Source organism: Opisthocomus hoazin, chromosome W (assembly GCF_030867145.1).
Source record: "Opisthocomus hoazin isolate bOpiHoa1 chromosome W, bOpiHoa1.hap1, whole genome shotgun sequence".
In the NCBI taxonomy this organism is placed as follows: Eukaryota; Metazoa; Chordata; class Aves; order Opisthocomiformes; family Opisthocomidae; genus Opisthocomus; species Opisthocomus hoazin.
Window position 1 is genome coordinate 497 of NC_134453.1, and position 25975 is coordinate 26471.

Genomic DNA, 25975 nt, shown 5'->3' on the forward strand with positions numbered 1-25975 from the left:
GCGCCACGGCAGCACCGGGCCCTCCACCGGCACAGGGAGGGGCCGTCGCCATCAGCCCCGCTGCCCGCACCTGGGGCTCCCCCGGCCCCGGCCCACGGCTGGAGCCCGGCAGGAACAGGGGGCCGTCGCCCCAGCCCCACAGCCCGTCCCCTCCTCCCCTGGCCTCTGGCGCAGCCCCTCGTCCCGTGCAAACCAAGCACAAACGCACCCGCCAGGGCAAAAGGGACCGCACGTCTTTACTCAGTCACGCACCCAGCCAGTCCCGGGAGCCGCTCTGCTCCGGGGCTCGGGGCCCCCGACGCTCCCTCTGCCCCTCCGACACCTCGGCACTCCTTCCCGCAGCTGTGCCCGTTGATCCAGCGGCGAACAGTCCGTCCGTCGCCTCCCGGAGCGACGCGCTGCTCGGCAGAGGCTGCCAAAAATGAGGAGCAGGGTGCAGGCCACTACAAGAGAGGAGAAAAGTGACAGGTGGCTGGACAGCGGCGGTGGAACGAGAAAGCACCAAGCAGGGAAAGGGACGGCGAGAGAAGGACGGGGACAGGCAGTCCCACAGACAAGGAGAAAGAAGCAGCAGCAAGAGAGCAAGAGCGGCAGCAGAAAGAAGAAGAGGGAGCAGGACACAGACCGAAAATGAAGAATGGGGAGCAGGAAGGAGATGCAAAAAAAAAACCCTGCAGCATGACAGAGGAAAAAAGAACAGCGGCAGGGACCTGGACAAAGAGAGATGAGGAAATAGAATAGAATAGACATGGAGAAAGCAGTAGATCTGTGACGTGCTACGGAGCCGAGAAGGAAGACCTCGAATCAAGGGACGAGGAGCCAGACAGAGAGCACCAAAGACAGCAAAAGTACTGACAGGCTACAGAGTAGGAGGAAAGCAAAACTAGTAACCGGGAGCTGAACAGCAAGAGGGGAAGAAGGAAAAAAATGCCACGGGCTGCAGGGCAGAAAGAGGGAGGACCTAAAAGATGGGGACAAGTCAGAGACAGATGGAGAAAGAAGGTACACAAGAGCAGAAAAAAAAAATAATCGTAGCAGTGGGGGAAAGAGAGGGAGCCGGGGAGGGCCCAGGATGCAGAAGAGGGGTGACAGGGCCCCGAGGGCCCAGGACTCACCGCAGCTCTCACTCTCGGTGCTGCCGGGAGACTTTGACACTTCAGATGTTTCTCTCCCCTTCTCTCTTCCCTTCTTCTTCCGCAACTCCAATCGTTTGGCTCTCCTGCACCTGAGAGAAAATGCATGTGGCTGTCTTAGAGCTCATACGAGACGTGGCTTCCTAGACAAGAAGCCTCAGGAACAGGACAGAGAAAAAGAGAGAATATGATGAGTGGGAAGCAGAACACACGGATCGAGAGAGAACTTGAATCAGAGGAGTAAACAAGGCAGGAAAGAGAGATAAAGACAGGGAAGAAGCCACAAAAAAGGGCCTTTCTGGCCTCTACTCGCACCCCCCGGCCTCCTTTTTTTTCTGGCCTCTACTCTCGCCCCCAGCCTCCCACACCTCTGCAGCCTCCCACCCCTTTCCGGCCTCCCTTTTTTTCTGGCCTCTACTCTCGCCCCCGGCCTCCCACCCCTCTGCAGCCTCCCACCCCTTTCCGGCCTCCTTTTTTTTCCTGGCCTCTACTCCCCCCTCCTCGCCCCCCCCCCCCCCCCCGCCTCCCACCCCTCGATAGCCTCCTAACTCCCTTTTTGCTGGCCTCTACTTAATTCAGCTTCCCACCCCTCTGCAACCTCCTACCTCTTTCCAGCCTCCACTCCGCCCCCCCAGCTTCCCACCCTTTTTCAGCCTCCCACCACCGTCCCACGCAGTGCAGGACACACTGACAGAGAGAGAAAAAGGACAGGCAACAGGAAGAAACGTACTAAGAAACAAAGAAAGGGTCAGACGAAGAAGGGGGTGGGTGGTCAGGGTTGGAACCCCAACACAAACCAGCAAGGGGATAGAGGACAGACAGAGAGGAAGACAAGAACGGGCCGGGAAGCAGGAAGAGAAGGAGAGAAAGGCAAAAAGGGAGAGCCGGCTGCACAGGCAGGTACAGCAAGAAACGACCGGACAGGCAGCAGGATCGAGAAAGAGAGACAGAAAAACTGGGGACAGGAAGCAGGACAGAGGGACGGCGAGAGGAAACAAGGGCCAGGGAGCAGGACAGCGGTCGAAAAAGAGGCACTGGGGCAGTAGGACAGAAAGAGAAGGAAGAAAGGCCAGAACAAGGACGGGGAATAACAGCAAAGGGAAAGAGAAGGACAAGGAGCGGGACAGATTGTCAGAGAAAGACAGGGACAGGGAGCGGGACAAGGTGATACTGAGAGAGAAAAAGGGGACAAGGAGGCAGGACAAAGTGAAAGACAGGCACAAGTAAGAGACGGGGGAGCAGGACAGAGACGGAGGGGGAAAAGCCTCAGCTGGGCAGCAGGAGAGAGAGGCGGAGAAGGGAAAAAACAGCACCGGGCTGAGGGACCCTGAGGGAGGAATTAAAAAACAAACACAGGGAGCAGGACAAAACGACAGAGAGAGAGAAAAGGGACAGAGCAGGACAGCGTTGGGGGGAGAAATGCGACCGTGACGGGCAGCAGGAGAGAGGTATGGAGAAAGAAAAAAAATACCGAGGAAGAGAGAAAGGAAACAAGGGACAGCGAGCTGCACAGGGGGATCGAGAAAGAAAGGATGGGAGAGGGAATGGCGCAGAGAGAGAAAGGCAGAAAAAACAGCAAGAGGAAGCAGGGCAAAAGGACAGCAAGAGGAAAAAGGAAAGGGACAGGGAGCTGGACAGAGATGGGAAAAAAAGCAGCGGGGACACACGAAAAGAGACAGAAAGAGAAGGGCACAAAAGGATAGATCAGGACAGCGGCAGGATGGAGACGCAGAACAAAACCTGGGACGGTCAACCTGGGTGGGCGGGGAGCGGGTCAGAGAGCCGGAGAAAGGAAAAACACTGCTGTGGAGCAGCAGAGGGGGACGGAGAAAGAAAGAGAGGGACGGGGAGCAGGGCAGAGAAACGGAGAGAGAAAATAAACGATGGGGAGAAGGGCAGAGCACTAGGAAGAGGAAAATAAGACAAGGGAGAAGACCGAGGAGCTCAGAGAGAAAGAAGGGTCGAAAGGAAACGCCAGAGAGGTAGAGAAATCAAGAAAAACAGGGACGAGGAGCCTTGCAGAGACGGAGCACGAAAATGTAGGGCCGGTGAGCGCGAAAGAGGGAGAGAGAGACGGGGGCAGGGGGAGGAGATGAAGAAGAAAGGAGAGATAAAGATGGCAACGGAGCGCAGGGGACACAGACAGAGAGAGAAAAAGGACAGTGAACAGGAAAAAAGGGACCGAGAAACAAAGAAAGGGTCAGATCTAGACAAAGAGACCAAGAAAGGGGCGGGGGGCGTGTGTGCAGGGAAACCCCAAAACAAACCAGCAAGGGGCTAGAGAACAGAGAGGGAGAGAAAGAGAAGAAAGGGCCATGAAGCAGGACAGAGAAGGAGAGAAAGGCAAAAAGGGAGAGCAAAAAGAGAGCCGGCTGGACAGGGAGGTACAGCAAGAAACGACCGGACAGCCAGCAGGACAGAGAAATAGAGACAGGGAGCCGGCTAGAGAAATTCTGAAGGGAGAAAAAGAGGGAGAGGGAGCAGAACACAAACACAGACAGAAGACGGGAGGTACAGGGAAAGGAAAACAAAAGGAAAAAGAAAAAAAACAAAAAATCACAGCAGCGTGGGAGAGAGAAGGATCCAGGCGAGGGCCCGGGACGCAGAAGAGGGGCGACAGGGCCCCGAGGGCCCGCCACTCACCGCAGCTCTCGCTCTCCGCGCTCCCGGGAGACTCTGCTGCTTCAGACGCTTCTCTGTCCTGCTCTCCTCCATTCCTCTTCCGTAACTCCGGTCGCTTGGCTGTCCCCCACCTAAGAGAAAACGTCCATGTCTCGCAGCTCTTACGAGACAAGGCTCCCTACGCACGCAGCCGCGCTCGCGCGCTCCACAACCGGACCATGCTGCTGCTGGTGACACATACAGACCCTGCGGGGCACGCTGGCGGCCTGGCCTGCTGCGGGCTACCAAGAGGGAGCCTTCCTCACCCGCAGCGCCAGGCAGCTGCCAGCCAGCTGGCCTTCCATTTCTTCTTCTTCTTCAGCCTTCTCGGGACTCTCCAGCTTCAGCCGCGACACCTCCTGTCCGCAGCCACTCAGCGCTCCGCCTCTCCCTTTTCGCCCCCACGCCGCCAGCACAGCGAGGCCCGGCACACGCAGCCCACACAAGCCCGGAGCGGGCGCAGCCAACGGCATCCCCAGGCCACGAACGGACAAACGCGTCCTCAGCGCGGCCCCTGCCACACACAAACAAGCAGCGGCCACCGCCTTCAGGGAGGCCGAGGCACGCTCCATGGCCAGCGTGCCGCCCGCACCACGGGCCTTGGGGGAGGCCGGGCGCTCCGGGACAGGCTTCAGGGGACGTGCTGCAGCTGGGGGCGGCTGCGCGGGGCGACAGGGGCCGGGGGAGCGCTGCCGGCTTGGCGGGGGGGGGGGGTGCCCGCCTCCTTCCCCCCTTCCCTTCCGTCACCTCCCGCCTCTGGCCCCGGGGCTGCCCGCACCCGCCTCGCCTCCTGCAGCCTGCCGCAGCGGCCGGCTCCAAGCTTCCCGTCCCACCACCCTCGGGAAGCCACCACGCACCCCCGCACCCGCCGGAGGGGAGCCCCCGCCTCACCGCTGGCCTCTCTGCTCCCCCGTCGCCCCGCCACCCGACACCAGACCGCCGCCATGCTGCTCCGCCGCACCGCGCATGCGCCACGAGCCGACGGCGCGCCGGAGGGGACACACCCTGCGCCGAACGCCGGGCTGCAGTACCGCGTGGCGGCCACGCGGCGGCGCCAGCGGGTACGGCGGGTACAGCATCGTTATGGGGGTGCGTCCTCCTGGCTGCTAGCACAACTCTTACAAATGCACGAGAAAGGGAGGTGGATAGCATAACTACTGTTCTCAGTCTCGGAAAACACCCATCACTGAAATGTTAGTCTCATTTTAGCATCAAAAATTAGAAGTAACTTGCTAATTTCTATGACATCCATACACCGTGGTTTTTTAACGGATGCAAGCAAGACAAACCACCCTCAGAGGTGAATGAGCACAGGTGATGTGTAGAGGAACAGCACTACTTATCGCCGACAGGACGCGACGGAAGTATTTAAAAGCACTTGCGATGGACAATAGAGGGGCCAGCTTCCTCATAATTCATCTTTGCTGACCCACATTTGCTGAAAAGTGGACAGAGACGCCAGTATTGAACCCCCAGTCCAGACAGAGTATTTACATTCTGCTGGTGCAATCCTCCAGAAGAGAAGCACAATCTGTTGTAAATAAAGTGACAAGCAGCTAACACAGTAAACATCTCTTTGGAGGAAACAACTAGGTGAAACGCTTTTCATCATCAAAGCACAACTCCAATGAAGTAAAGCACCGAAGAGGTAGAAAGGCTGCCATATTTTGTCTTCCACCTTGAGTCGACAGAGCTGCTATAACGTTACTATGAACAGACAAATACTGCAGCCCGTGAGAGATCTGCAGATGGCCTACAACACAGCTACCAACAAATTACAAAAGTATACGAAAGAAAAGTAAAGTTTTGAAATATTTATCCAATTTGGTTGTAAATAAAGACCGCTGGGACAACACTGCACAGAATGGTCGGAGCATTTTTCTAATGATAAAGGAATTCTTTTACGTAAAAAGAATCCCAAACCCCAAAACACTGAGATACACTGGCACTGTGTATCTAGCTAAGCACTAGATGTGAAGCTAGAAGACCTCCCGCTGATTCCCGCCTGAGCCACTGAATTGCTCAAATACACTGCATGTACCCCTGCTTCTGCGTGCTCCCGTTTCCACGCCTGCCAGTCCACGTCATGCCCGTGCAACATGTCGTCTGCTGCCTGTACAAACATGGCCTCTCTATTTCACTACACACTGCCTTGCTCCAAGGCAAAAGGGTCCTTCCAAACAGCTAACAAGCCGCAGACTTTGCACGCTGCTTGGATTTTGGATTTATTCTTTCACCCTTTTCTCTGATAGCCAAGCCTTGAAGCCTACAATATCCCCTGTATCTTCTCAGGTTGGTCATGTTCCCTTTGGTACTTACAGCTCCATCTTCTCTAGGTTCATCCCTACCTATCTTGCTGTTCTGTGGTGTCTTTCAAGGAGCCCCTTTCTCCTTCTTAGCCCTATTTCAATGGGAAGCCCACAGGACTGTCTTCCTTAACTGTTCTTTCACATTTTCTCAAAATGACCTCAGAAACTCCCATGGCTTCAGCAACCATTTCTATTCCAGTACCTCTCCAATCCCTCTCTTCATTCTGCTTTGGCTGTTAGGAGGAAAAGAGGCACGAATTAAGCAGGCTGTCCGAGGGTCTCCTAACATCAGGGCCTGGGATGCAAGACCTGCACATTCCCTTGTGGACATTTGCATTTGATTATAGGATCTAACTTTCCAACAAAAGCTTCTTCTGGAACCGCAGGTGTGCAAAATTACCTGAATCTTCATAGCACTTGGAGCCAAAGCGGTAATCTCTTTCTGCATACGATCGCCAATCCCAGGATACATCGTGGTTCCTCCAGAGAGGACGTTATTGGCATAGAGATCCTTACGGATGGCGATATCACATTTCAGAGTACTGTTGTAAGTGGTTACGTGGATACCTGCAGATTCCATCCCTGAGTGGAAAGAAGTTTCAACACATGTGATTTCTCTTTCTTCCCTTCTTTTTCTTACTGTTCAAATGAAAGGGAAGCTCAGTAGTCCAAGAAAATTCCAGGAAAAAAAACCTACGTGATGCTCAGGAGAGCATCTCGTGGTACTGTTCCTTGCTAAAGAAAAGGAACAGACCAGATAAAGTCCAAACTGTGTTCCCAGGACTGTAAGTACTAGACTTTTAAACTAGCTTAACACGCATATTTTCACAAAGATCTGTGATCCAGGAAGTCCTGATTTCCACCGCTACGTTTCTGACACCACTGTTGAACACCAACGCTGATCCTCGATACACTTCTGGCAGCCAAATCCCCCCACCTCCTAACGAGCATTTCTCCTGCTGATGTTCAAATGCAGAATATTTGAACATCGCTCCTGCTGATGTTCAAATGCAGAACTTGGAGCTATATTAATGCTTCAATAGTTTGCTTTCTACACACAAACGCAGCTAGCTTTACCACTTCGTTTAATGGAAATCGTGCCAAACTGCCCGCAGTCATTTTGCTCACTCCTCACGAGTGGAATTTAAATTGAAAGTAGGAAATTTGTGTGAGGGCAGTACAAGTTACCATAGAAAGTGGCAGTCATCCACTGGATAGAATGGGAAATTTGACACTACAGATAAAACTACTGGAAAATAACGTACGATTTCATTTTGTATGATTACATTACAGATTAATATAATCAAACAATAACCTGAAGCAGCATCTAGATATAAAACCCACATAAGCAGCACCGTGCAGTTATACATCAGCCAGTCGAGATAAAAAGCACGATCTTCTGACAGTACTCCAAATCATCACCTTAGAAACTCTACTGCACTTAGAAGAGGCTGAAATCATCTTACGATGCAGGTACCTCTAAACTGACATTTTCAAAATCCAAAGCCGCATAACAAAGCTTCTCCTTGACGTCTCTCACAATCTCCCGTTCCGCTGCAGACAGCCAACAAGATTTTAATCAACATACAGTACAACAGCCAGGACACAGACTTTCTCATGCACATTTCCCTGAGTTCATGATGGTCGTGTGGTTCATTGGCCCTCTCTCTTGTCTCAGCAACATTACTTTCCCTTTGGATTACCAGATTTCCCTCATCGGCAAGTAAAAGATATATTGTACTACAGAATACTGCAAAGATTAATGTTTACATGTCTACGTCACAAAACCTTGACCAGATCTCCCGAGGGTCACCCATTGCCAGCTACTAACTTTGTTCCTTTCTCTGTGGAAGAGGTATAATCAAAACACAACAACCCGTTCAATTTGCCAGTAACTCAGGATTCCCAAACACGGTGGCATCCTTGTCCTTGATGCTCAACAAACACGCTGAAAGCCAAAGCCAGGAGCATCCCATTAGCTAACAGGAACTGTTTTTCCCAGGCCAACCTAGTGACAGGGATTTTGATGCATCTCACCAGGTACAGGCTTCCCGCATAAGATGACAAGTAACAGAGCAAACATATGCAAAGCATATCCAAAGCCCAGCTCATTACCAGTGGTGACAAACGAGTAGCCTCTCTCTGTCAGAATTTTCATTGCGTTAGTCAGTCAGGTATCTGCCCACCAGATCCAGTCTCAGGATGGGGGCAAGGCATAGCCCTCATAGACAGGCACATTGTGCGTGACACCATCTCCAGAATCCAAAACTACTCCTGGAAAGTCAAAGAAAAGGAAAAGCTGGTTATTGCCCACAGACACAGGGTCTCCACATACTCCGTATTCTCAACCGTGACACGCAACAACAAAGACGCTCACGTGACGATTGCTTCTGTCATTGCTGTAACTGAAGAGCTGCTCACGTGAGATGAAATTGTTGGCACAAACTAAGCATTTTGAGGAAAAAAAGACGTGTAACGTTCAGCAATTTGATTGTATTGCTCTTGCTGAACGGATGCTAGCAATCGTGATCTTACACGTACGCGGAGACAACTTCACTTCAGAGAACCCCTAGCGCTTTACAGACATGAAACAATGTACAAACTGTAAAAAAACTTCTATCTATAAAATCAAAACTTGGAATCTGCCATTAAAATAAACCACCTCATTAAGGAAAAGATAACAAGAGTTTATCTGTGCACAGCCATGTCACTTCTATTCTTGGATAGGAAATGAAGTACATGTTTTCCACTCAAAATGAATAAGGCATTTCTGATACCAAACATGCATACAAATGGTTGATTTTTAAACACAAAACAAGTATTTATGACAACTGTAATTCCTGTAAGCTGGCGATCTTTTTATACAAAATTATATGGTGGCATCAGGCTAGAGAGGCAGATGGCATTTTGATTTTTTTCAAAGTATACAAAGACTCAAGGGTTGCTAAGAAGTAATTTATCGTCTTAATGCTTGATCAGACTCTAAACAGCAATAAGAAGAGATCTCCATGCTAATTCTAATGATCGCTTAACAGCAGTCATGATTGTGTCATCAAAAGTCATCACTGATTTAAATGAAACTTTTTCATTTAGCTACCGATTGGGGTGTTTTTTCTTACTGGGAATGGAGCTTAACAATAGAGATATGTCTAAACTAAGAAGGAACCATGGGTTTGGCACAGTCTAGTTAAGCCAGAGCCTCTTCTCCATCCTGTGCAATTAAGGGCAGTATCAAACTATCATCTTTCATCTGTTGATACAGCTGAGCTGCGGTCACCTGAGCTTTTGAAAGACACAGATCTACACCCATACCTGCCGTGAAGTTGGAAAAAACCAAAGAGGTACTTGCACAGCACGGTGGGAAGTGTTCAGTTGCCATATGGCCACCAGTTCCTCTCAACACACAGCTGGGTGCACCACAACTGACGTCTGTCTGTGTGGGCGCACGTGCACGCACATCCACGGGAGGAGGACAGGTGGAAAACACGACTCCCAGAAAGACTCACCAGTCGTTCTTCCAAATTCATACAGAGACAGCACCGCCTGAATTGCTACGTACCTGGCTGGCACATTGAACGTCTCAAACATAATCTGGAATTAAGGATTTGAAAACCTTTAGGATCTACACTCAAAAGTATCTGAAGGACAGTAATTTTTTTTTTTTTTTCAGTAAATACTGCCAGTTACTACTCCTGAGTCCCCTCCTGAACCGTGGTTCTTCTGTGAACAGCACGCTATGTTTTCTCTAGGATTTCACGAAAAATCACAGAAGTCAGTGGGTACCTTTCCATTAACCTCAGACTACGTCAGATTTTTAATGATAATATTAACTGAAGATGACACCCTGGGAGAACTTTTTTTACCCTGATGGCAGGACTGCATGAATGCAGCAATCTGAGGTATGTACGTATACACACACACACCTATTTAAAAGATTTATAGAAGACGCAGATGGAAGAAACCACGAGGAATAATCTGTCTGTTCCCATCTCAAGGAGGAATCAGCCATTCCTGACACAGTACGATTGCCTCTTTAGGCCGTCGAGGAGAGCGAATGATTTTGCTTTTCCTTCTCTGGCAACTTGACTCGATAAGGAAGAGTACTTAAGAAACAGGAAAGACAGACAGCACTTCTCCAGAGTATCTGAAGTATCCACATAAATTTCAGCTTGAATAGGTTTTACCAAAGCAAATTAATCAGGACATTCAGCCGCTCCTTCCAAAAAGGACACCTCCTCTGCTGTAGCCTCGAGGAGTCCTGTGAGATTCTGTTGATTGGCCTCGCGACCACAGGACAAGTTCAGCTAGAGGACAGACATTCAGCTCTACTTGGACTGAAGCAAGCAGAACCCCATCTCTTCCAAGGCTGAATTCTCTTCTAGAAATTTCATTTGTTAAAAATGAATTATGCACCTACCAGCTAGAATGCCAGTACTGAGATGGTAAATAAGAATAATAAAATATTAGTTGTAAAGTAAAGTTGCCGCTGCTTACACTTTTACTCACTATTGCTTAGATGCCAGAGAAGCAACTGACATTACCCAGGAAAAGGTGACGATTTGTAAAAGCCTCTTTGTAAATGACATGATCTCACCTCCCATTACATTTATATCAGCTTCTGGAATGGAGTTCAGAGTATCTACACAGTTCAAGCCATTTTTTGAAACCTTATTTTTCCGTTTCTGCTTATCACAGTGACAGCAGAAAGGGCTGGATAAATCAGGGCAGAATTGCCAACACCTCTGGAGCCTTTCCCGCTTGCTAACCTGCTGTGCCTCATGCCAGAGGGTCACTCTCTCCCCTGAAGACAAGAATCCCTCACGCGAGCCCAGTAAGACTGCAAGGATTTGTAGGTCCGCTGTTGTCACTGCAAAGTGTTCTGCTCCACTCTAAAACAATTAGTTAAGAATAGCTTGTTATCATGCTGTTAACAGCCATCTTCAGGCTGGAAAGGGAAAAGTCTTACCATGTACAGTCCTCATGTTTCAACTGTACTTGCGCGTTTGCGTGGCGCACAGACTGAAGATAGCTGACTTCTCTCCGTGTTTGGGTGACGGCATGGCTGAAAACAGGCACCGAATCAGCAATCAGCCCTTCAGAAGAGACAAGCCGTTACCATTTTACAAAAAAACAGACAGCAGTTGTATAGGGGAAGATTGAATTTCTATAGATAAAACCTTTGCCAGGCTAAGAAACATTCTAGAACCGCCAGAAGAAGAAAGTTCACAGGATTTACCTCCAGCGGTAACTACGGCTGGCAGCATCTCTCATTCCACATGACAAACAGAAGTGAAGCAGAACATCAGATACAATGTGGTACACGTTAACTCTGCAAATGGAAATCCCAACCAACCCCCCTTTCTTACCTGCCCTGTGACCGCGCAGCAGGCCTCGCGGACAAGCATCCTCGCACCTGAAGCGGGTAATTCGATTCACTGACATCTGCTCAAAGTCAGCCTTGTCCCTGCCCATCGGTAAAACCGATGGAACCCTTCCATTTCCATACTCATTAAATTTTTCTTGTCCCATGAGATTTTTAAGGATTTTAGTCTAGCACAGAGGAAATCAAACGGCTACTCCTTTTTGTGACCTTATGTCTACTCCTTCAGACTTGCTTTGTTTTGGTTGTACCTCCATTTTACACAGATGTGAATGGAAATGCAGAGAGAATAAACACCAACAAACAACAGTACAGGGTGTAAAAACAAGACTCGAGCTTCCAGTGGCCATCGTCTTCACAAATCAGCTACTTTTTCAATCAGCCAAGTAGTTGTGCAGTTTCAGAGAACACTGTAACAAACTTGGATGTATTACTACGCAAGGCGAAACGCTCTGTTACGTGTCTACAGAAACTGAATGCAAATCCTCCGCTTCTTACAGCCTCTTAGTTGAAAACCCGCCCTCTATTCGTTTGTACCTGGACGCCACGTATGTCAAATACGTAAGGTTGTGTCTTTATAAGCCTCAATTTCACGTGTTGAGCAGCTGAGAAACATTTTGCCCCAAAGAAATGCAATAACTAAACCCACCAACAAGTGCAAGTGAATAAAAAAAATAAAAGCCAAAACAAACAAACAAAAAAAACCCAAGACAAGCTACAGAAATTGCACCTTCAAACAACAGTAAAGGATCAAGAAGCTGAAGACATTTCTTCACGTCATCTCATTTTTGGATCTTCAATCATCACCTTAACTCACTACCACACACACGTCTGTGCACCTTGTCAGAGCCATTACAAACTGGGCGGCCAAAGAACAACCAACTTAAATCTTTTATTTTCAGCCAAATAAAAAAATAAAAAAATCGAGCTCTTCCTTTATTGCACTCTATAACACTTCTTGTCACAACCAAGAAGCCAATAAACAGCAAAAGCTGAATATTCCTTTAATATCCATAGTTTAACTCTTAAAATAAAATTTATATAGAAAAGATATCATTTACAACCCATTCAGTAGTAATCAATCATTATGTAGTCACAAACCATATTCAATAACTCGTATGCAGCAGTTTCTTTGTAGGGCAGAGGGGAATATTTTTCTCCTTAGCAAATATAATATCCCACTGTTAAAGAGCAATTCAAGTCAACTTTGGAGCAACGGTGATATACACAAATTTCTTTTTGTGATAGACACAAATTTATTTGGAGAAGCGTAAGATTCATTTGGGGTAACAAGAATATATACGACTGTGTCCAGTGCATAGCTTAACTGCAGCATGTGAAACGTCCATTACCTTGAACTGGCACACCATTACCGAAAGGGAAATAATTTACGCAGCAAATGCAGTGTATTCAGAGAACACCAGTGAGTCACAATAAAACAACACACAATAAAACAACAAGATGTATTGTAACTAGATACGTGAGGAATCAAAACCAGGATTTGGCTCTGGCCGTCAGCAGCTTACAACAGTAAAGACTTCGCCCTCGAAGCCATCTTCTGAAGGAAAGGGCTGCTCCTTTCATCTGGTTAGGAAACAAAAAATTTCAAGTAAGCAGTCATAAGTACAGGTAAGATGCTTCACTGCAACTTAGATTGCCGAGGCACTATAAACCTTTTGCCTCTGATGCAGCAACGGATGCCACAGCACAGCTTGTAAGCGTAAAAGATTCAAAGCCCAAAGAAAACAGCATTAATCAAAGGGGAGAGGAATGGATACAAGATATTTGTGTATTATGTAATTACATATGCACACGAGAAGTGAAAATGCATAATTATATGCATACACATTTTATTTAATGGCTGCATGTGTCATATAAATAGGATCAGTCATATTTTCATTTGGACATAGGTAAAGTGTTTTATGGCACGGTTTACACAGCTGCCTGTATTTGATTCTGATTCACCATCCACAACCCAAACAGAAAGAAATTAAGGACTTTTTCTTTCAGTAAAGTGTAGTTTCAGAAGCAGTTTGCTGCTTTGAATGGCTGTCTCTACGGACCCCCCCATCCTCGTGATACCTAACACAGTAAGAGGGTACTTCACAGTCAGATTTTCAGAGAAAAGGCAGATTAGACACGTAGCTGCTTCATGCCAGTGCTTACATATAAAGAGGACAACGCAAAATCAGTGACTCCCAGTCACTCACAAGGGAAATCCACACTCCAAGAATGTGCGACAGTTGAAAGAAAGGTATAGCAGAGGGAAGACAGGAAAAAGAAAGGAGCAGCATGAGGGCGATCAGGAGCTGCACTGTCTGCAACCCAGTCTATAACTAGCAGTACACGGTGTACACACCACTTTTAAGTGTCTCATCATTCAGGAGCTTTAAAAGCTTTCACTTACCTTTCGCACAATAACATGTTCACCAGGACTCAGGATTAAGGCTTCTCTTTCCTCCTCGGTTTCCATCTGAAGAGCGTATTCGCTAGCTACAGACCTGTAACCGCTTACTTCACAGCTACAGAAAAATTACAGGGAGACAGCGGAGCACTGAATTAGCTACTCTTGTAAAGTACTGAATTCACAAAAGAAACATTGTTTTGTATACTTACATTACTGGTGAAAGGTCTCCACAAAAAGCAGGAAGACTTAGTTGATGTTGCCAAGCCCTTTTCAGTCTCGATCTGCAATCTACTCTCAGGGTGTTTCCTTTATTCAGAATAAGCCCCATCATCGCTACCTGACTGAATGGTGCTTTTCAGATGATGGCAGTGATGGACACTTTATGTAGGCAGATGGACGATGGTATTTTAAATCTAAACAGTGGCTGCACTAAAGCTGTTAGATGTGAATTCTTTTTCTAACTTGGAAAAAGAGAAATATCACTGACTATCGAGTCCAAAATCTGAAGCAAGAAATTAAATTTAAAAAAATAATCCCAAAACCCATCACATTTTCTTCATCCACAGAGTTAGACCTCGCTTTATAGCACAGTTACACATGCATTTGCATTGCTCCAAGTACTGTGGACTCACAGACAGGTTCTATTATTTGTTGTTCTACTTCTTCTATTACTTGCTCAGAAATCTAACACCCACAGGAAAAACCTATCACTAATCTCACTAAAAATAAAAGACAAAAACTCTGACGCTCCTCTTTCCAGTTCTCTAGTACGCGCTGCATTTACTCCAGGCAGAGGGTAAATGAAAACATCACCATGCATTCATCCAGGATGGCTCTGGCTCTCTGAACGTGCAAGTTATTTCAAACCACCTCAGAGTTTATTGCAGCCATCTGTCACATACTTCAAAAGTGTAAGAAAAGAAATACCTTTTACAGACACTTTTCTTTCAATAGAAAAAAACACGTTTGACAGACAGCAGTAATTTACCTGTGACTTCGCTCCTCACAGAGTCCAAGAGCCTCTTCCGCAGATTCTCTCCTCCTCCTCTCTTCCGCCAGTGTTTCTGGCAGCTGCGAGAGCGCCTGCTGCACCGAGTCGTGCTGTTGCTCAGTCTCTGCAAGCCTATGACAAAAGGAAATCCAAAATCAGTATTTTACATACTTCAAGAATTACTTCCGTCTTCTTTTTCGTTACGGAATGTTCTTTTTAGTGATCAACGCTTCATTAGAATGAGATGCTTTAGACTAGATCTTGAAATAAAAGTCACCACTAAGTATGTATCTTTACAAAAACAAACCAGAAACATTACCAGATGATAACAATTCAAGAATATGGCTAGGATTCATTTAATCCACTGTATAGCCACGGCTTTCCCTTTGCCCCCAAACACCTTAGGGGCATAGAAAAGCATTACTTTCGCACTTACAACACAGCTGTTAGGAAAACAATATTGCTAATACATGCTTGCAGTCCTGACCTTTTTCTGAGTTCATTTAGCTCCATGTTGTCTATTTCAACAACAACCGCACATCTTTCCTGTGGAGCTCCAGGGGGAACTTCTGCTCTAGTTTCATCCTAGAAAATATTAAAGGGGAAAAAAAAGCCAGTCAATATCTTTCTACTTGCTAAAAATCTTTATTTCGACTAAAGAAGCCACAAGCACCACAAAGCAGTGGAGTAAACCAACCTTTGTGCCACTTCATCTTCTCATTTCCAGAGCTGCAATTTTCCAAACCTCTTTTCTAACGGAAAGTTGGTGAAGAATCCTGCCCGTGTGTGCTGCAGGACTTGAAGGACACGTGTACACTGCGTAACGCAGCCGTCTCTGAAGGGTGAGCAAAACATCCACACAGCCACGTCGTCATTGATCACTGACCACAGTTTCGTCAGTAATGTTTGTTTGTTTTTTACTTTACAGTTCTCCTTGTCTGACTTTAATTCTGTTCACACAAGAGTAAGGGTTGTTTTATGTATGTATCCATGTCCTGGGTTCGGCCAGGTCAGGGTTAATTTTCACTGGAATCCAGGAAGGGACACAGCCAGGCGGGCTGACCCAACCTGGCCAAGCAGAGCAGGGTATTCCATACCGTGTGCCCTCATGCTGGGTGCCGCTGGGGGGGAGCGGGGCGGCGGGAACTCGCTTGCAATTTCTAGTCTGAGCCAAGAGGGGTGTTTTGAAGAACACAAGTTTTACAGCACTCTAACTTTCAAATACACCAGACACCACCAATTGAGCAATATTTCTGTGTTGATACCAGCTCAGACTCACATGAGCTACTGAGGATCTCGGCTGTTGTTCTAAGTTACCTTTGAATTAATCTGCTGAAAGTGCAGCTCCTTCTGGTGTATCTCCTGAAGACAGCGCTGCAGGTCATCTTGAAGCTGATTCTTCTCAGCTAAGACACGGGCAGCGCTGACAGACAACTTCTTCTCTGTTTCTGCCACAGCCTGGACTTTCTTTAATAATTCACACTCTTTTACATCCAAGAGTTTGGACAGATTCTCATTTTCACTCATTAGCTCCTGCTTCTCTTTTTCCAACATATCGATACTTTTTTTCAGATATTCATCTGCTTTTATTTGCTCCGCCAATTTTTCATCTTTCCCTTCAAGATCTGCCTGCAATTGCTTATTAACTGAAGCCTTCTCTCGTGTCTCTATTTCCATCCTGTTCATTTGTTTAAGTATTTCATTTAACTGGTTATTAAGTTCTTTGCAACATGTCTCTCTGGCTTTCAGATCTCCAGTTAATTTAAGTTTCGTCTCTTCATTTTGCTGCTCCAAAACCCCAAGCTTCTGCTCTAATGAAATAATGCACTCTTGTTTCTCCTGTAATTCTTTGGTAATTGTCTCCTGATGTTCAGTATGCTCTACATGCTTCCTAGATAACTCAGCCAACTCTTCATCTTTTTTAGCATTTTCCAAAACTAGTTTGTTGTATGAATCTTTAATTGATTTTAACTCATTTTCAAGTGTTTGTGCTTTAGTCTCTTTCTCTTTAAGCAAATTGTCCCATTTTTCCTTTAGAGCATTGTTTTCCTCAAGCTGAGATTTCAAATATTCACTTTCTTTTCTTTGTTCATCCTTAGTTTCTTGCAGCTTTTCAGATGATTTACTAATTTGTTCTTTCAGCAAAGTAATTTGTGACTCACACTCTGCAAGTATGTTATGGTATGCGACCTTGTTGGCTTTGAGTTCAGAACGGAGCTCCTTCATTGTCCTGCTGGTCTCATTGCTTTATCTTATTAATTCCTCATTTTCTTTGGTTTTAGCTTCATTCTCAACTCTCACTCTTTCTAGCTCCAGTCTCATTGTATTACTTTGCTCAGAAAGGACAGATATCTTCAGGCTTGCACCTCTGATATCGGCTGTTTGTACTTCTTTCAGGAAACGAGTTTCCCTTTCAGCCTTTGATAAAGCCTCTTCCATCCCATGTATTTCTTCCTCTTTGCATTGCACTTGACGCTTCAGGACCATCACCTGTGCGGCACATTCTGTCATATTGCGAGACAGGACAGACACCTCCCTGTCTTTTTCTGCCACTGCTTCTTCAAGATTATCAATTTCTCTTTCGCGTTTCTGGAGATCTTGAAGAAGTTGAGATCTTTCCTCTAAATGGCTTGTATTCAATTTGTCAAGCTCTTCATTTGTCTGGTCCAGATCCAGCTGCATCGACTCTACCACGTCCTCTTGTTTCAAAGTCTAAACATCAAGAAAATAATGTTACCAGAATACTTCAAACATACGTTAGAGGGAGAATGGAAGTTACACTCCACATGTAGAACAGCTATCTAAGGTAATCAATCTGTACCCAACCGTACAGCCACAAGATAACCACGTTATTCTGTGGACTGTTTTAGCACACAGAAAGTTTAGTGTATGAAATTTTTAGCAGCCAATGCTGTTATTTTGCTGACATTTAAATGGGCCATGTTAAAAGAACAGCAAATTTCTTCTCTTACTTTATTTTAATGAGTTAGTTACCTTTTCCTTCAGTGTAGCAACTTTTTCTGTTAGATCCCTGATGACTCTTTTCTGCTCAGTGTTCTCCACTTCATAAACACTGCATTTCTTTAAGGCTTCATTCAGCTTAGTATTCAAAATAAAAGCCAATGTGATAGAAACGTATAGAATTGTATTAAAATTGTGATGTTACAGTTATAATATTAAATTTACCTAACACTGGAGTTTATGTTTTGAAATTCATAAACAAAGATAACTTAGCAACCCAAGAAAACATAACTACTTTCATGCAAAGCTCTGTGATGTGTCTAAGAAATCCTCACACCCAACTTCAAGCAACTACATGAAGCGAATAAAACTGTAAAGAAAGGGCAAAACCCTTCAGATACAGAAAACAGCAATATTGCTGCTGCGACACAAATAGGAACTTACGGCTAATGCTCACCAGTTCCAATCAATATTATTTCACCAGAACTTTAACTTACTTTTTGCTCAGTATGCACAAACTTTTCACCAAGCTCTTTGTTCAGAAGATCCTTTTCTTGAAGCAGTTGCCTCCAAGTTTCAATTTGCTCTAGTTTTTCTGTCGTGTTCAACAGCTTTTCTTCTTTTTCTCCAAGGGAAGTTTCAAGGAAGCTATTTCTGTCACTTCATCTAACAAGGAAATACATATTTAGATATTTTGAACACAAAGCTCACTTTAAGCTTTCTAGACTTATCAGCCCCAAACTAGGTTCCTAAAAGAATCATTATTTTTACACTTTCCATTTACACTTGCAACTACAAAAACAAGATTACTGCAACCTGAAGCAGGATCAACTAACACTTTTCAAGTGTTTTAAGAGATCATACTTCTCATCAGACATTCAAGCTTGAAACAAAGAAAGCTAATCCTACACAGAGCTGTAAAGAACCTTCATCTTACCCTTGGAGCTGTTCATTCAAGCCAGAGATCAGAATGTGATGCTTTGTCGCATCTCGCGTTTGTTGGTTGCGTAACTGGACAAGCTGAGTTTGCAAATGCTCATTCTCATTCTGCAACAAAAGAAGAGTGAAGCGGATTATCACGTACCAACACCCACAACAGCACAAGATAACTGGAGTCACGAAAATCGGACTCTTCAGGAGATTTACATCCCACACGGTAACAGAGACCACTATTCTAGCACATGAGCAGATCATCAGTGCAGAACACAACACTGATACCAGCACCTCAGATGTGATGTTAGTTCACATCGATGCAACTCACCTTGCAGAAACACCTCCTGCAGCAATGCTATGATAGCATGACCTGAAGGAGGACTGCTGTACACCCAAAGCAACACACACTCACACTGTGTTAAGGCAGCTTACTTCTCTTAAGAGGGGAAGCTACTGCTTTGAAAAAATACTTTCCTCACTGCTTTGAGGACAGTACCAAACTTGCAATTTATTTTTGCCTGTTTTTTAAGGTTGAAGGAATGCAAAAATCTGCATATGGGGGATTGTGGAGAAAAGAAACAGGAAGCAAGCTGCATTCACACAGGTTTGTGGTTTCTTTTTTTTGGGGGGGTGGGGGGTGATGTTTTTTTTGGGTTGTTTTTTTTTAAACACAGTGCACATCTCCTACTCTAGCCAGATACACCGAACCAATTCAAAAATAAAACCACAAAAAAAAACTGGCAACAACATCCAAAAACCAAAAGCAGAACATGTATCCAGACTCCACAGCAAACAGGACACAGAATCACACAGAATGGTCGGGGTTGGAAGGGACCTCTGTGGGTCATCTAGTCCAACCCTCCTGCCGAAGCAGGGTCACCTACAGCAGGCTGCACAGGACCGCGTCCAGGCGGCTCTTGAATATCTCCGGAGAAGGAGACTCCACAACCTCCCTGGGCAGCCTGTTCCAGTGCTCCGTCACCCTCAGAGGGAAGAAATTCTTCCTCACGTTCAGATGGAACTTCCTGTGCTTCAGTTTGTGCCCATTGCCCCTTGTCCTGTCGCTGGGCACCACTGAAAAGAGCTTGGCCCCATCTTCCTGACACCCACCCTGCAGACATTTCTAAGTATATATTAGGTCCCCTCGCAGCCTTCTCTTCTTCAGGCTGAACCAGCCCAGCTCCCCCAGCCTCTCCTCGTGGGACAGATGTTCCAGTCCTCTCACCATCCTTGTAGCCCTCCGCTGGACTCTTTCCAGTAGCTCTTCATCTTTCTTGAACTGGGGAGCCCAGAACTGGACAGAGTACTCCAGCGGAGGCCTCACTAGGGCAGTGTAGAAGGGAAGGAGAACCTCCCTCAACCTGCTGGCCACACTCTTCTTGATGCACCCCAGGATCCCATTGGCTTTCTTGGCAGCCAGGGCACACTGCTGGCTCATGGTTAACCTGGCAAACTTGTCACCTCTGATGAAAATACGCTAGCATTTTGGAGGAGGCAGAACACACCTGTACCGCCCTCAATAGCTGCCCTTCTTCATCTACACCAAACGTTACCTGTCTTGAAAGGCTTTGTTACAAGATTCTCAAATAATAATTAACATATCAGGTTGTCTTTCATCTTAAAATCATTAATTCTTTTTTATATTTGTGCAGCTTAACAGACAAAGAACTACGAGTAATGCACTGAACCTGAAGGAGTCTGAGGAAGAGATCAGTTGTATCATTTAGTGAAAGTAAGGTTTACAAATTATCATAGTAACTCATCAATCAGGAAATACTAAAAAATAACCTTCCTCATAAATATTTATTTCACTGTTCCTTTTGCTGCCTCCATTGAATACTTTTACAATATCAATATATATCAAATTAATATCTGGTGTTTAGATTGTATATATATAAACAAATATTAGTTATTACTTAACCTTTATATATTTGCACAGTTTCTTTTCTATAACTGTGTGTGTATATATGCACAGAAAAATAATAATACTACACACACAGTTACAGAAAAGAAACTTGAGGGATGTAAGAAGAGGGACACTTCTGCCAGTAGTAACAAAATCTGTTTCAGGACCTTCTGACAAAGCCCCCCTAACAAAGAATAATGAAAATCAGGTTGCCTTTTACTAGGTTTCTAAAACAAATAACAAATAACAAAGCTTACTTCCAAACAAGTTTCTCCCTGAGCTGAACAGAAGCAACAGGTTTCAACTTCAGAGCATAATCTAGCATGTGTACACCCTCTGCCAACAGAATGACGAAGCATAATGCCTTGACATGTTTTTGCTAGCTGCAAAGGGGCATTTCTGTCTTACTGGAGGCTACGACTCCAAGAATATCAACAGAGAATAAAACGATTCTCTTCTATCATGAGGTTTTTACACAAACCGAAAAGCTCACCTGAAGAGTCTCCATTCTACCTTGAAGCTGCACTCTGTCTTCCAGATCCTGACAACGCTCTTCTTCTAGAAGAAGAATTGGTTCCTGCAGTTGATTCCTTTCCATTTCCAACTCTTCAACCACACTCCGTAAACCTGCTTCTGTCAAAGAAGAAAAATTATTTCAAGAAAGGCCTGCTAACATTCCTCAAGTCTAGAAATGGTTTCAGCTTTTTATTCACAATTCTCCCCAGTGTTGGGAACAAGCAGACCTCAACCATTTCCAGTGGAAGTGCCCGAGACCCTGCTTTTCCAAAAATTAGATGGCAAAAGTGTAAAATTAAGTAGACACCCTACTCAAGGAACAGAGAGGCGTGATGCCATTGGAATTTCTCGTCTTCTGGCTACACACCCGATCATTAAATTTACCAAAGTTTTCACTTATACAACCAATCTAAGTTCTTAAGCCCTTCGTGTATTTAACAAAAACGTGCTGCAGCTGGAGCCGGCTGCGCGGGGCGAGAGGGGCCGGGGGAGCGCTGCCGGCTTGGGGGGGTGGGGTGCCCGCCTCCTTCCCCCCTTCCTTTCCGTCACCTCACGCCTCTGGCCCCGGGGCTGCCCGCACCCGGCTCGCCTCCTGCAGCCTGCCGCAGCGGCCGGCTCCAAGCTTCCCGTCCCACCACCCTCGGGAAGCCACCACGCACCCCCGCACCCGCCGGAGGGGAGCCCCCGCCTCACCGCTGGCCTCTCCGCTCCCCCGCCGCCCCGGCACCCGACACCAGACCGCCGCCAGGCTGCTCCGCCGCACCGCGCATGCGCCACGCGCCGACGGCGCGCCGGAGGGGCCAGACCCTGCGCCGAACGCCGGCCTGCAGTACCGCGTTGCGTCCACGAGGCGGCGCCAGCGGGTACGGCGCGGCGTCCACGCCCAGCGCCGGCTCCGGGCAGCCCCCGACTCGCGGCTCCGACACGGCGCCGCACCCCCGCCGCTCCTTGCCCCCGACACGGACCCCGCCCTCCCGGGGGCTTTTCCCCGGGACCCGCCGCTCCATCCACTCCCCCCCTACACCCCGCTCTCACCTTCTCCCTCGCTGCAGCCGTAACCCGGCTATGGCTCCGCTCCTCCTTCGGCTCGCATCGGGCCCGGCACGGCAGCACCGGGCCCTCCACCGGCAGAGGGAGGGGCCGTCGCCATCAGCCCCGCTGCCCGCACCTGGGGCTCTTCCGGCCCCGGCCCACGGCTGGAGCCCACGATGCCGTCATTGGGCAAACACAAAGACTCTCTGAAGCCCTTTGGGCACTTCAGCAAGCAGCCAGGCGTTCCTTATTGCAGCGCCGGACACACAGGACACGGCTCCTCCCAGCGCGCAAAGCACCTGCGCCACTCGAGCGGCAGTACCGCACTTTGCTCACCGGGTGGCAGCAGCGAGCTCTTGGACACGGCGCCACCGCGCATTGGCGCCACCCGAGCCGCAGTACCCAACTTTGCTCACCGGGTGGCAGCAGCGAGCTCTTCGACACGGCGCCACCGCGCATTGGCGCCGCCCGAGCCGCAGTACCGAACTTTGCTCACCGGGTGGCAGCAGCGATCGTACCGGCCCCTCCACGGCCACCCGGGGCACAGGAGCACCGGGCCCTCCACCGGCAGAGGGAGGGGCCGTCGCCATCAGCCCCGCTGCCCGCACCTGGGGCTCTTCCGGCCCCGGCCCACGGCTGGAGCCCACGATGCCGTCATTGGGCAAACACAAAGACTCTCTGAAGCCCTTTGGGCACTTCAGCAAGCAGCCAGGCGTTCCTTATTGCAGCGCCGGACACACAGGGCACGGCTCCTCCCAGCGCGCAAAGCACCTGCGCCACTCGAGCCGCAGTACCGAACTTTGCTCACCGGGTGGCAGCAGCGAGCTCTTGGACACGGCGCCACCGCGCATTGGCGCCACCCGAGCCGCAGTACCCAACTTTGCTCACCGGGTGGCAGCAGCGAGCTCTTCGACACAGCGCCACCCGAGCCGCAGTACCGAACTTTGCTCACCGGGTGGCAGCAGCGAGCTCTTGGACACGGCGCCACCCGAGCCGCAGTACCGAACTTTGCTCACCGGGTGGCAGCAGCGAGCCCTTGGACACGGCGCCACCGCGCATTGGCGCCGCCCGAGCCGCAGTACCGAACTTTGCTCACCGGGTGGCAGCAGCGATCGTACCGGCCCCTCCACGGCCACCCGGGCCACGGCAGCACCGGGCCCTCCACCGGCACAGGGAGGGGCCGTCGCCATCAGCCCCGCTGCCCCCACCTGGGGCTCCCCCGGCCCCGGCCCACGGCTGGAGCCCGGCAGGAACAGGGGCCGTCGCCCCAGCCCCACAGCCCGTCCCCTCCTCCCCTGGCCTCTGGCGCAGCCCCTCGTCCCGTGCAAACCAAGCACAAACGCAGCCACCAGGGCAAAAGGGACCGCAGGTCTTTATTCAGTCATGCACCCAGCCAGTCCCGGGAGCCGCTCTGCCCCGGGGCTCGGGGCCCCCGACGCTCCCTCTGCCCCTCCGACACCTCGGCACTCCTTCCCGCAGCTGTGCCCGTTGCTCCAGCGGGGAACAGTCCGTCCGTCGCCTCCCGGAGCGACGCGCTGCTCGGCAGAGGCTGCCAAAAAAGAGGAGCAGGGTGCAGGCCACTACAAGAGAGGAGAAAAGTGACAGGTGGCTGGACAGCGGCGGTGGAACGAGAAAGCACGAAGCAGGGAAAGGGACAGCAAGAGAAGGACGGGGACAGGAAGTCCCACAGAGACGGAGAAAGAAGCAGCAGGAAGAGAGGAAGAGCGGCAGCAGAAAGAAGAAGAGGGAGCAGGACACAGACCGAAAATGAAGAAAGGGGAGCGGGAAGGAGATGCAAAAAAAAACCCTGCAGCATGACAGAGGAAAAAAGAATAGCGGCAGGGACCTGGACAAAGAGAGATGAGGAAATAGAATAGAATAGACATGGAGAAAGCAGTAGATCTGTGACGTGCTACAGAGCCGAGAAGGAAGACCTCGAATCAAGGGACGAGGAGCCAGACAGAGAGCACCAAAGACAGCAAAAGTACTGACAGGCTACAGAGTAGGAGGAAAGCAAAACTAGTAACCGGGAGCTGAACAGAAAGAGGGGAAGAAGGAAAAAAATGCCACGGGCTGCAGGGCAGAAAGAGGGAGGACCTAAAAGATGGGGACAAGTCAGAGACAGATGGAGAAAGAAGGTACACAAGAGCAGAAAAAAAAATAATCGTAGCAGTGGGGGAAAGAGAGGGAGCCGGGGAGGGCCCAGGATGCAGAAGAGGGGTGACAGGGCCCCGAGGGCCCACGACTCACCGCAGCTCTCACTCTCGGTGCTGCCGGGAGACTTGGACACTTCAGATGTTTCTCTCCCCTTCTCTCTTCCCCTCTTCTTCCGCAACTCCAATCGTTTGGCTCTCCTCCACCTGAGAGAAAATGCATGTGGCTGTCTTAGAGCTCATACGAGACGTGGCTTCCTAGACAAGAAGCCTCAGGAACAGGACAGAGAAAAAGAGAGAATATGATGAGTGGGAAGCAGAACACACGGATCGAGAGAGAACTTGAATCAGAGGAGTAAACAAGGCAGGAAAGAGAGATAAAGACAGGGAAGAAGCCACAAGAAAAGGGCCTTTCTGGCCTCTACTCGCACCCCCCGGCCTCCCTTTTTTTCTGGCCTCTACTCTCGCCCCCGGCCTCCCACCCCTCTGCAGCCTCCTTTTTTTCCTGGCCTCTACTCCCCCCTCCTCGGCCACCCCCCCCCCCCACCTCCCACCCCTCGTCAGCCTCCTACCTCCCTTTTTGCTGGCCTCTACTTAATTCAGCTTCCCACCCTTTTTCAGCCTCCCACCCCTGTCCCACGCAGTGCAGGACACACTGACAGAGAGAGAAAAAGGACAGGGAACAGGAAGAAAGGTACTAAGAAACAAAGAAAGGGTCAGACGAAGAAGGGGGTGGGTGGTCAGGGTTGGAACCCCAACACAAACCAGCAAGGGGCTAGAGGACAGACAGAGAGGAAGACAAGAACGGGCCGGGAAGCAGGAAGAGAAGGAGAGAAAGGCAAAAAGGGAGAGCCGGCTGCACAGGCAGGTACAGCAAGAAACGACCGGACAGGCAGCAGGATCGAGAAAGAGAGACAGAAAAACTGGGGACAGGAAGCAGGACAGAGGGACGGCGAGAGGAAACAAGGGCCAGGGAGCAGGACAGTGGTGGAAAAAGAGGCACTGGGGCAGTAGGACAGAAAGAGAAGGAAGAAAGGCCAGAACAAGGACGGGGAATAACAGCAAAGGGAAAGAGAAGGACAAGGAGCAGGACAGATTGTCAGAGAAAGACAGGGACAGGGAGCGGGACAAGGTGATACTGAAAGAGAAAAAGGGGACAAGGAGGCAGGACAAAGTGAAAGAAAGGCACAAGTAAGAGACGGGGGAGCAGGACGGTGACGGAGGGGGAAAAGCCTCAGCTGGGCAGCAGGAGAGAGAGGCGGAGAAGGGAAAAAACAGCACCGGGCTGAGGGACCCTGAGGGAGGAATTAAAAAACAAACACAGGGAGCAGGACAAAACGACAGAGAGAGAGAAAAGGGACAGAGCAGGACAGCATTGGGGGGAGAAATGCCACCGTGACGGGCAGCGGGAGAGAGGTATGGAGAAAGAAAAAAAATACCGAGGAAGAGAGAAAGGAAACAAGGGACAGCGAGCTGCACAGGGGGATCGAGAAAGAAAGGATGGGAGAGGGAATGGCGCAGAGAGAGAAAGGCAGAAAAAACAGCAAGAGGAAGCAGGGCAAAAGGACAGCAAGAGGAAAAAGGAAAGGGACA

At 48.6% G+C, this 25975-nt stretch overlaps 1 protein-coding gene across 1 annotated transcript in view; it reads right to left on the reverse strand.

Annotated features, from left to right (window-relative positions):
- Positions 1 to 211: 211 nt before the first annotated feature.
- LOC142365717 (uncharacterized) overlaps positions 212 to 25975 on the reverse strand; it is a 61999-nt gene continuing 36235 nt past the window's right edge. Inside the window, exons 6-10 of the mRNA XM_075446787.1 lie at positions 24480 to 24589; positions 23619 to 23809; positions 3777 to 3886; positions 1116 to 1225; positions 212 to 443 (exon numbers count right to left, since the gene is read on the reverse strand). Of these exons, the coding sequence (XP_075302902.1) occupies positions 237 to 443; positions 1116 to 1225; positions 3777 to 3886; positions 23619 to 23809; positions 24480 to 24589 (728 nt within the window). The 3' untranslated portion in view covers positions 212 to 236. The remainder of the gene's footprint in view (positions 444 to 1115; positions 1226 to 3776; positions 3887 to 23618; positions 23810 to 24479; positions 24590 to 25975) is intronic.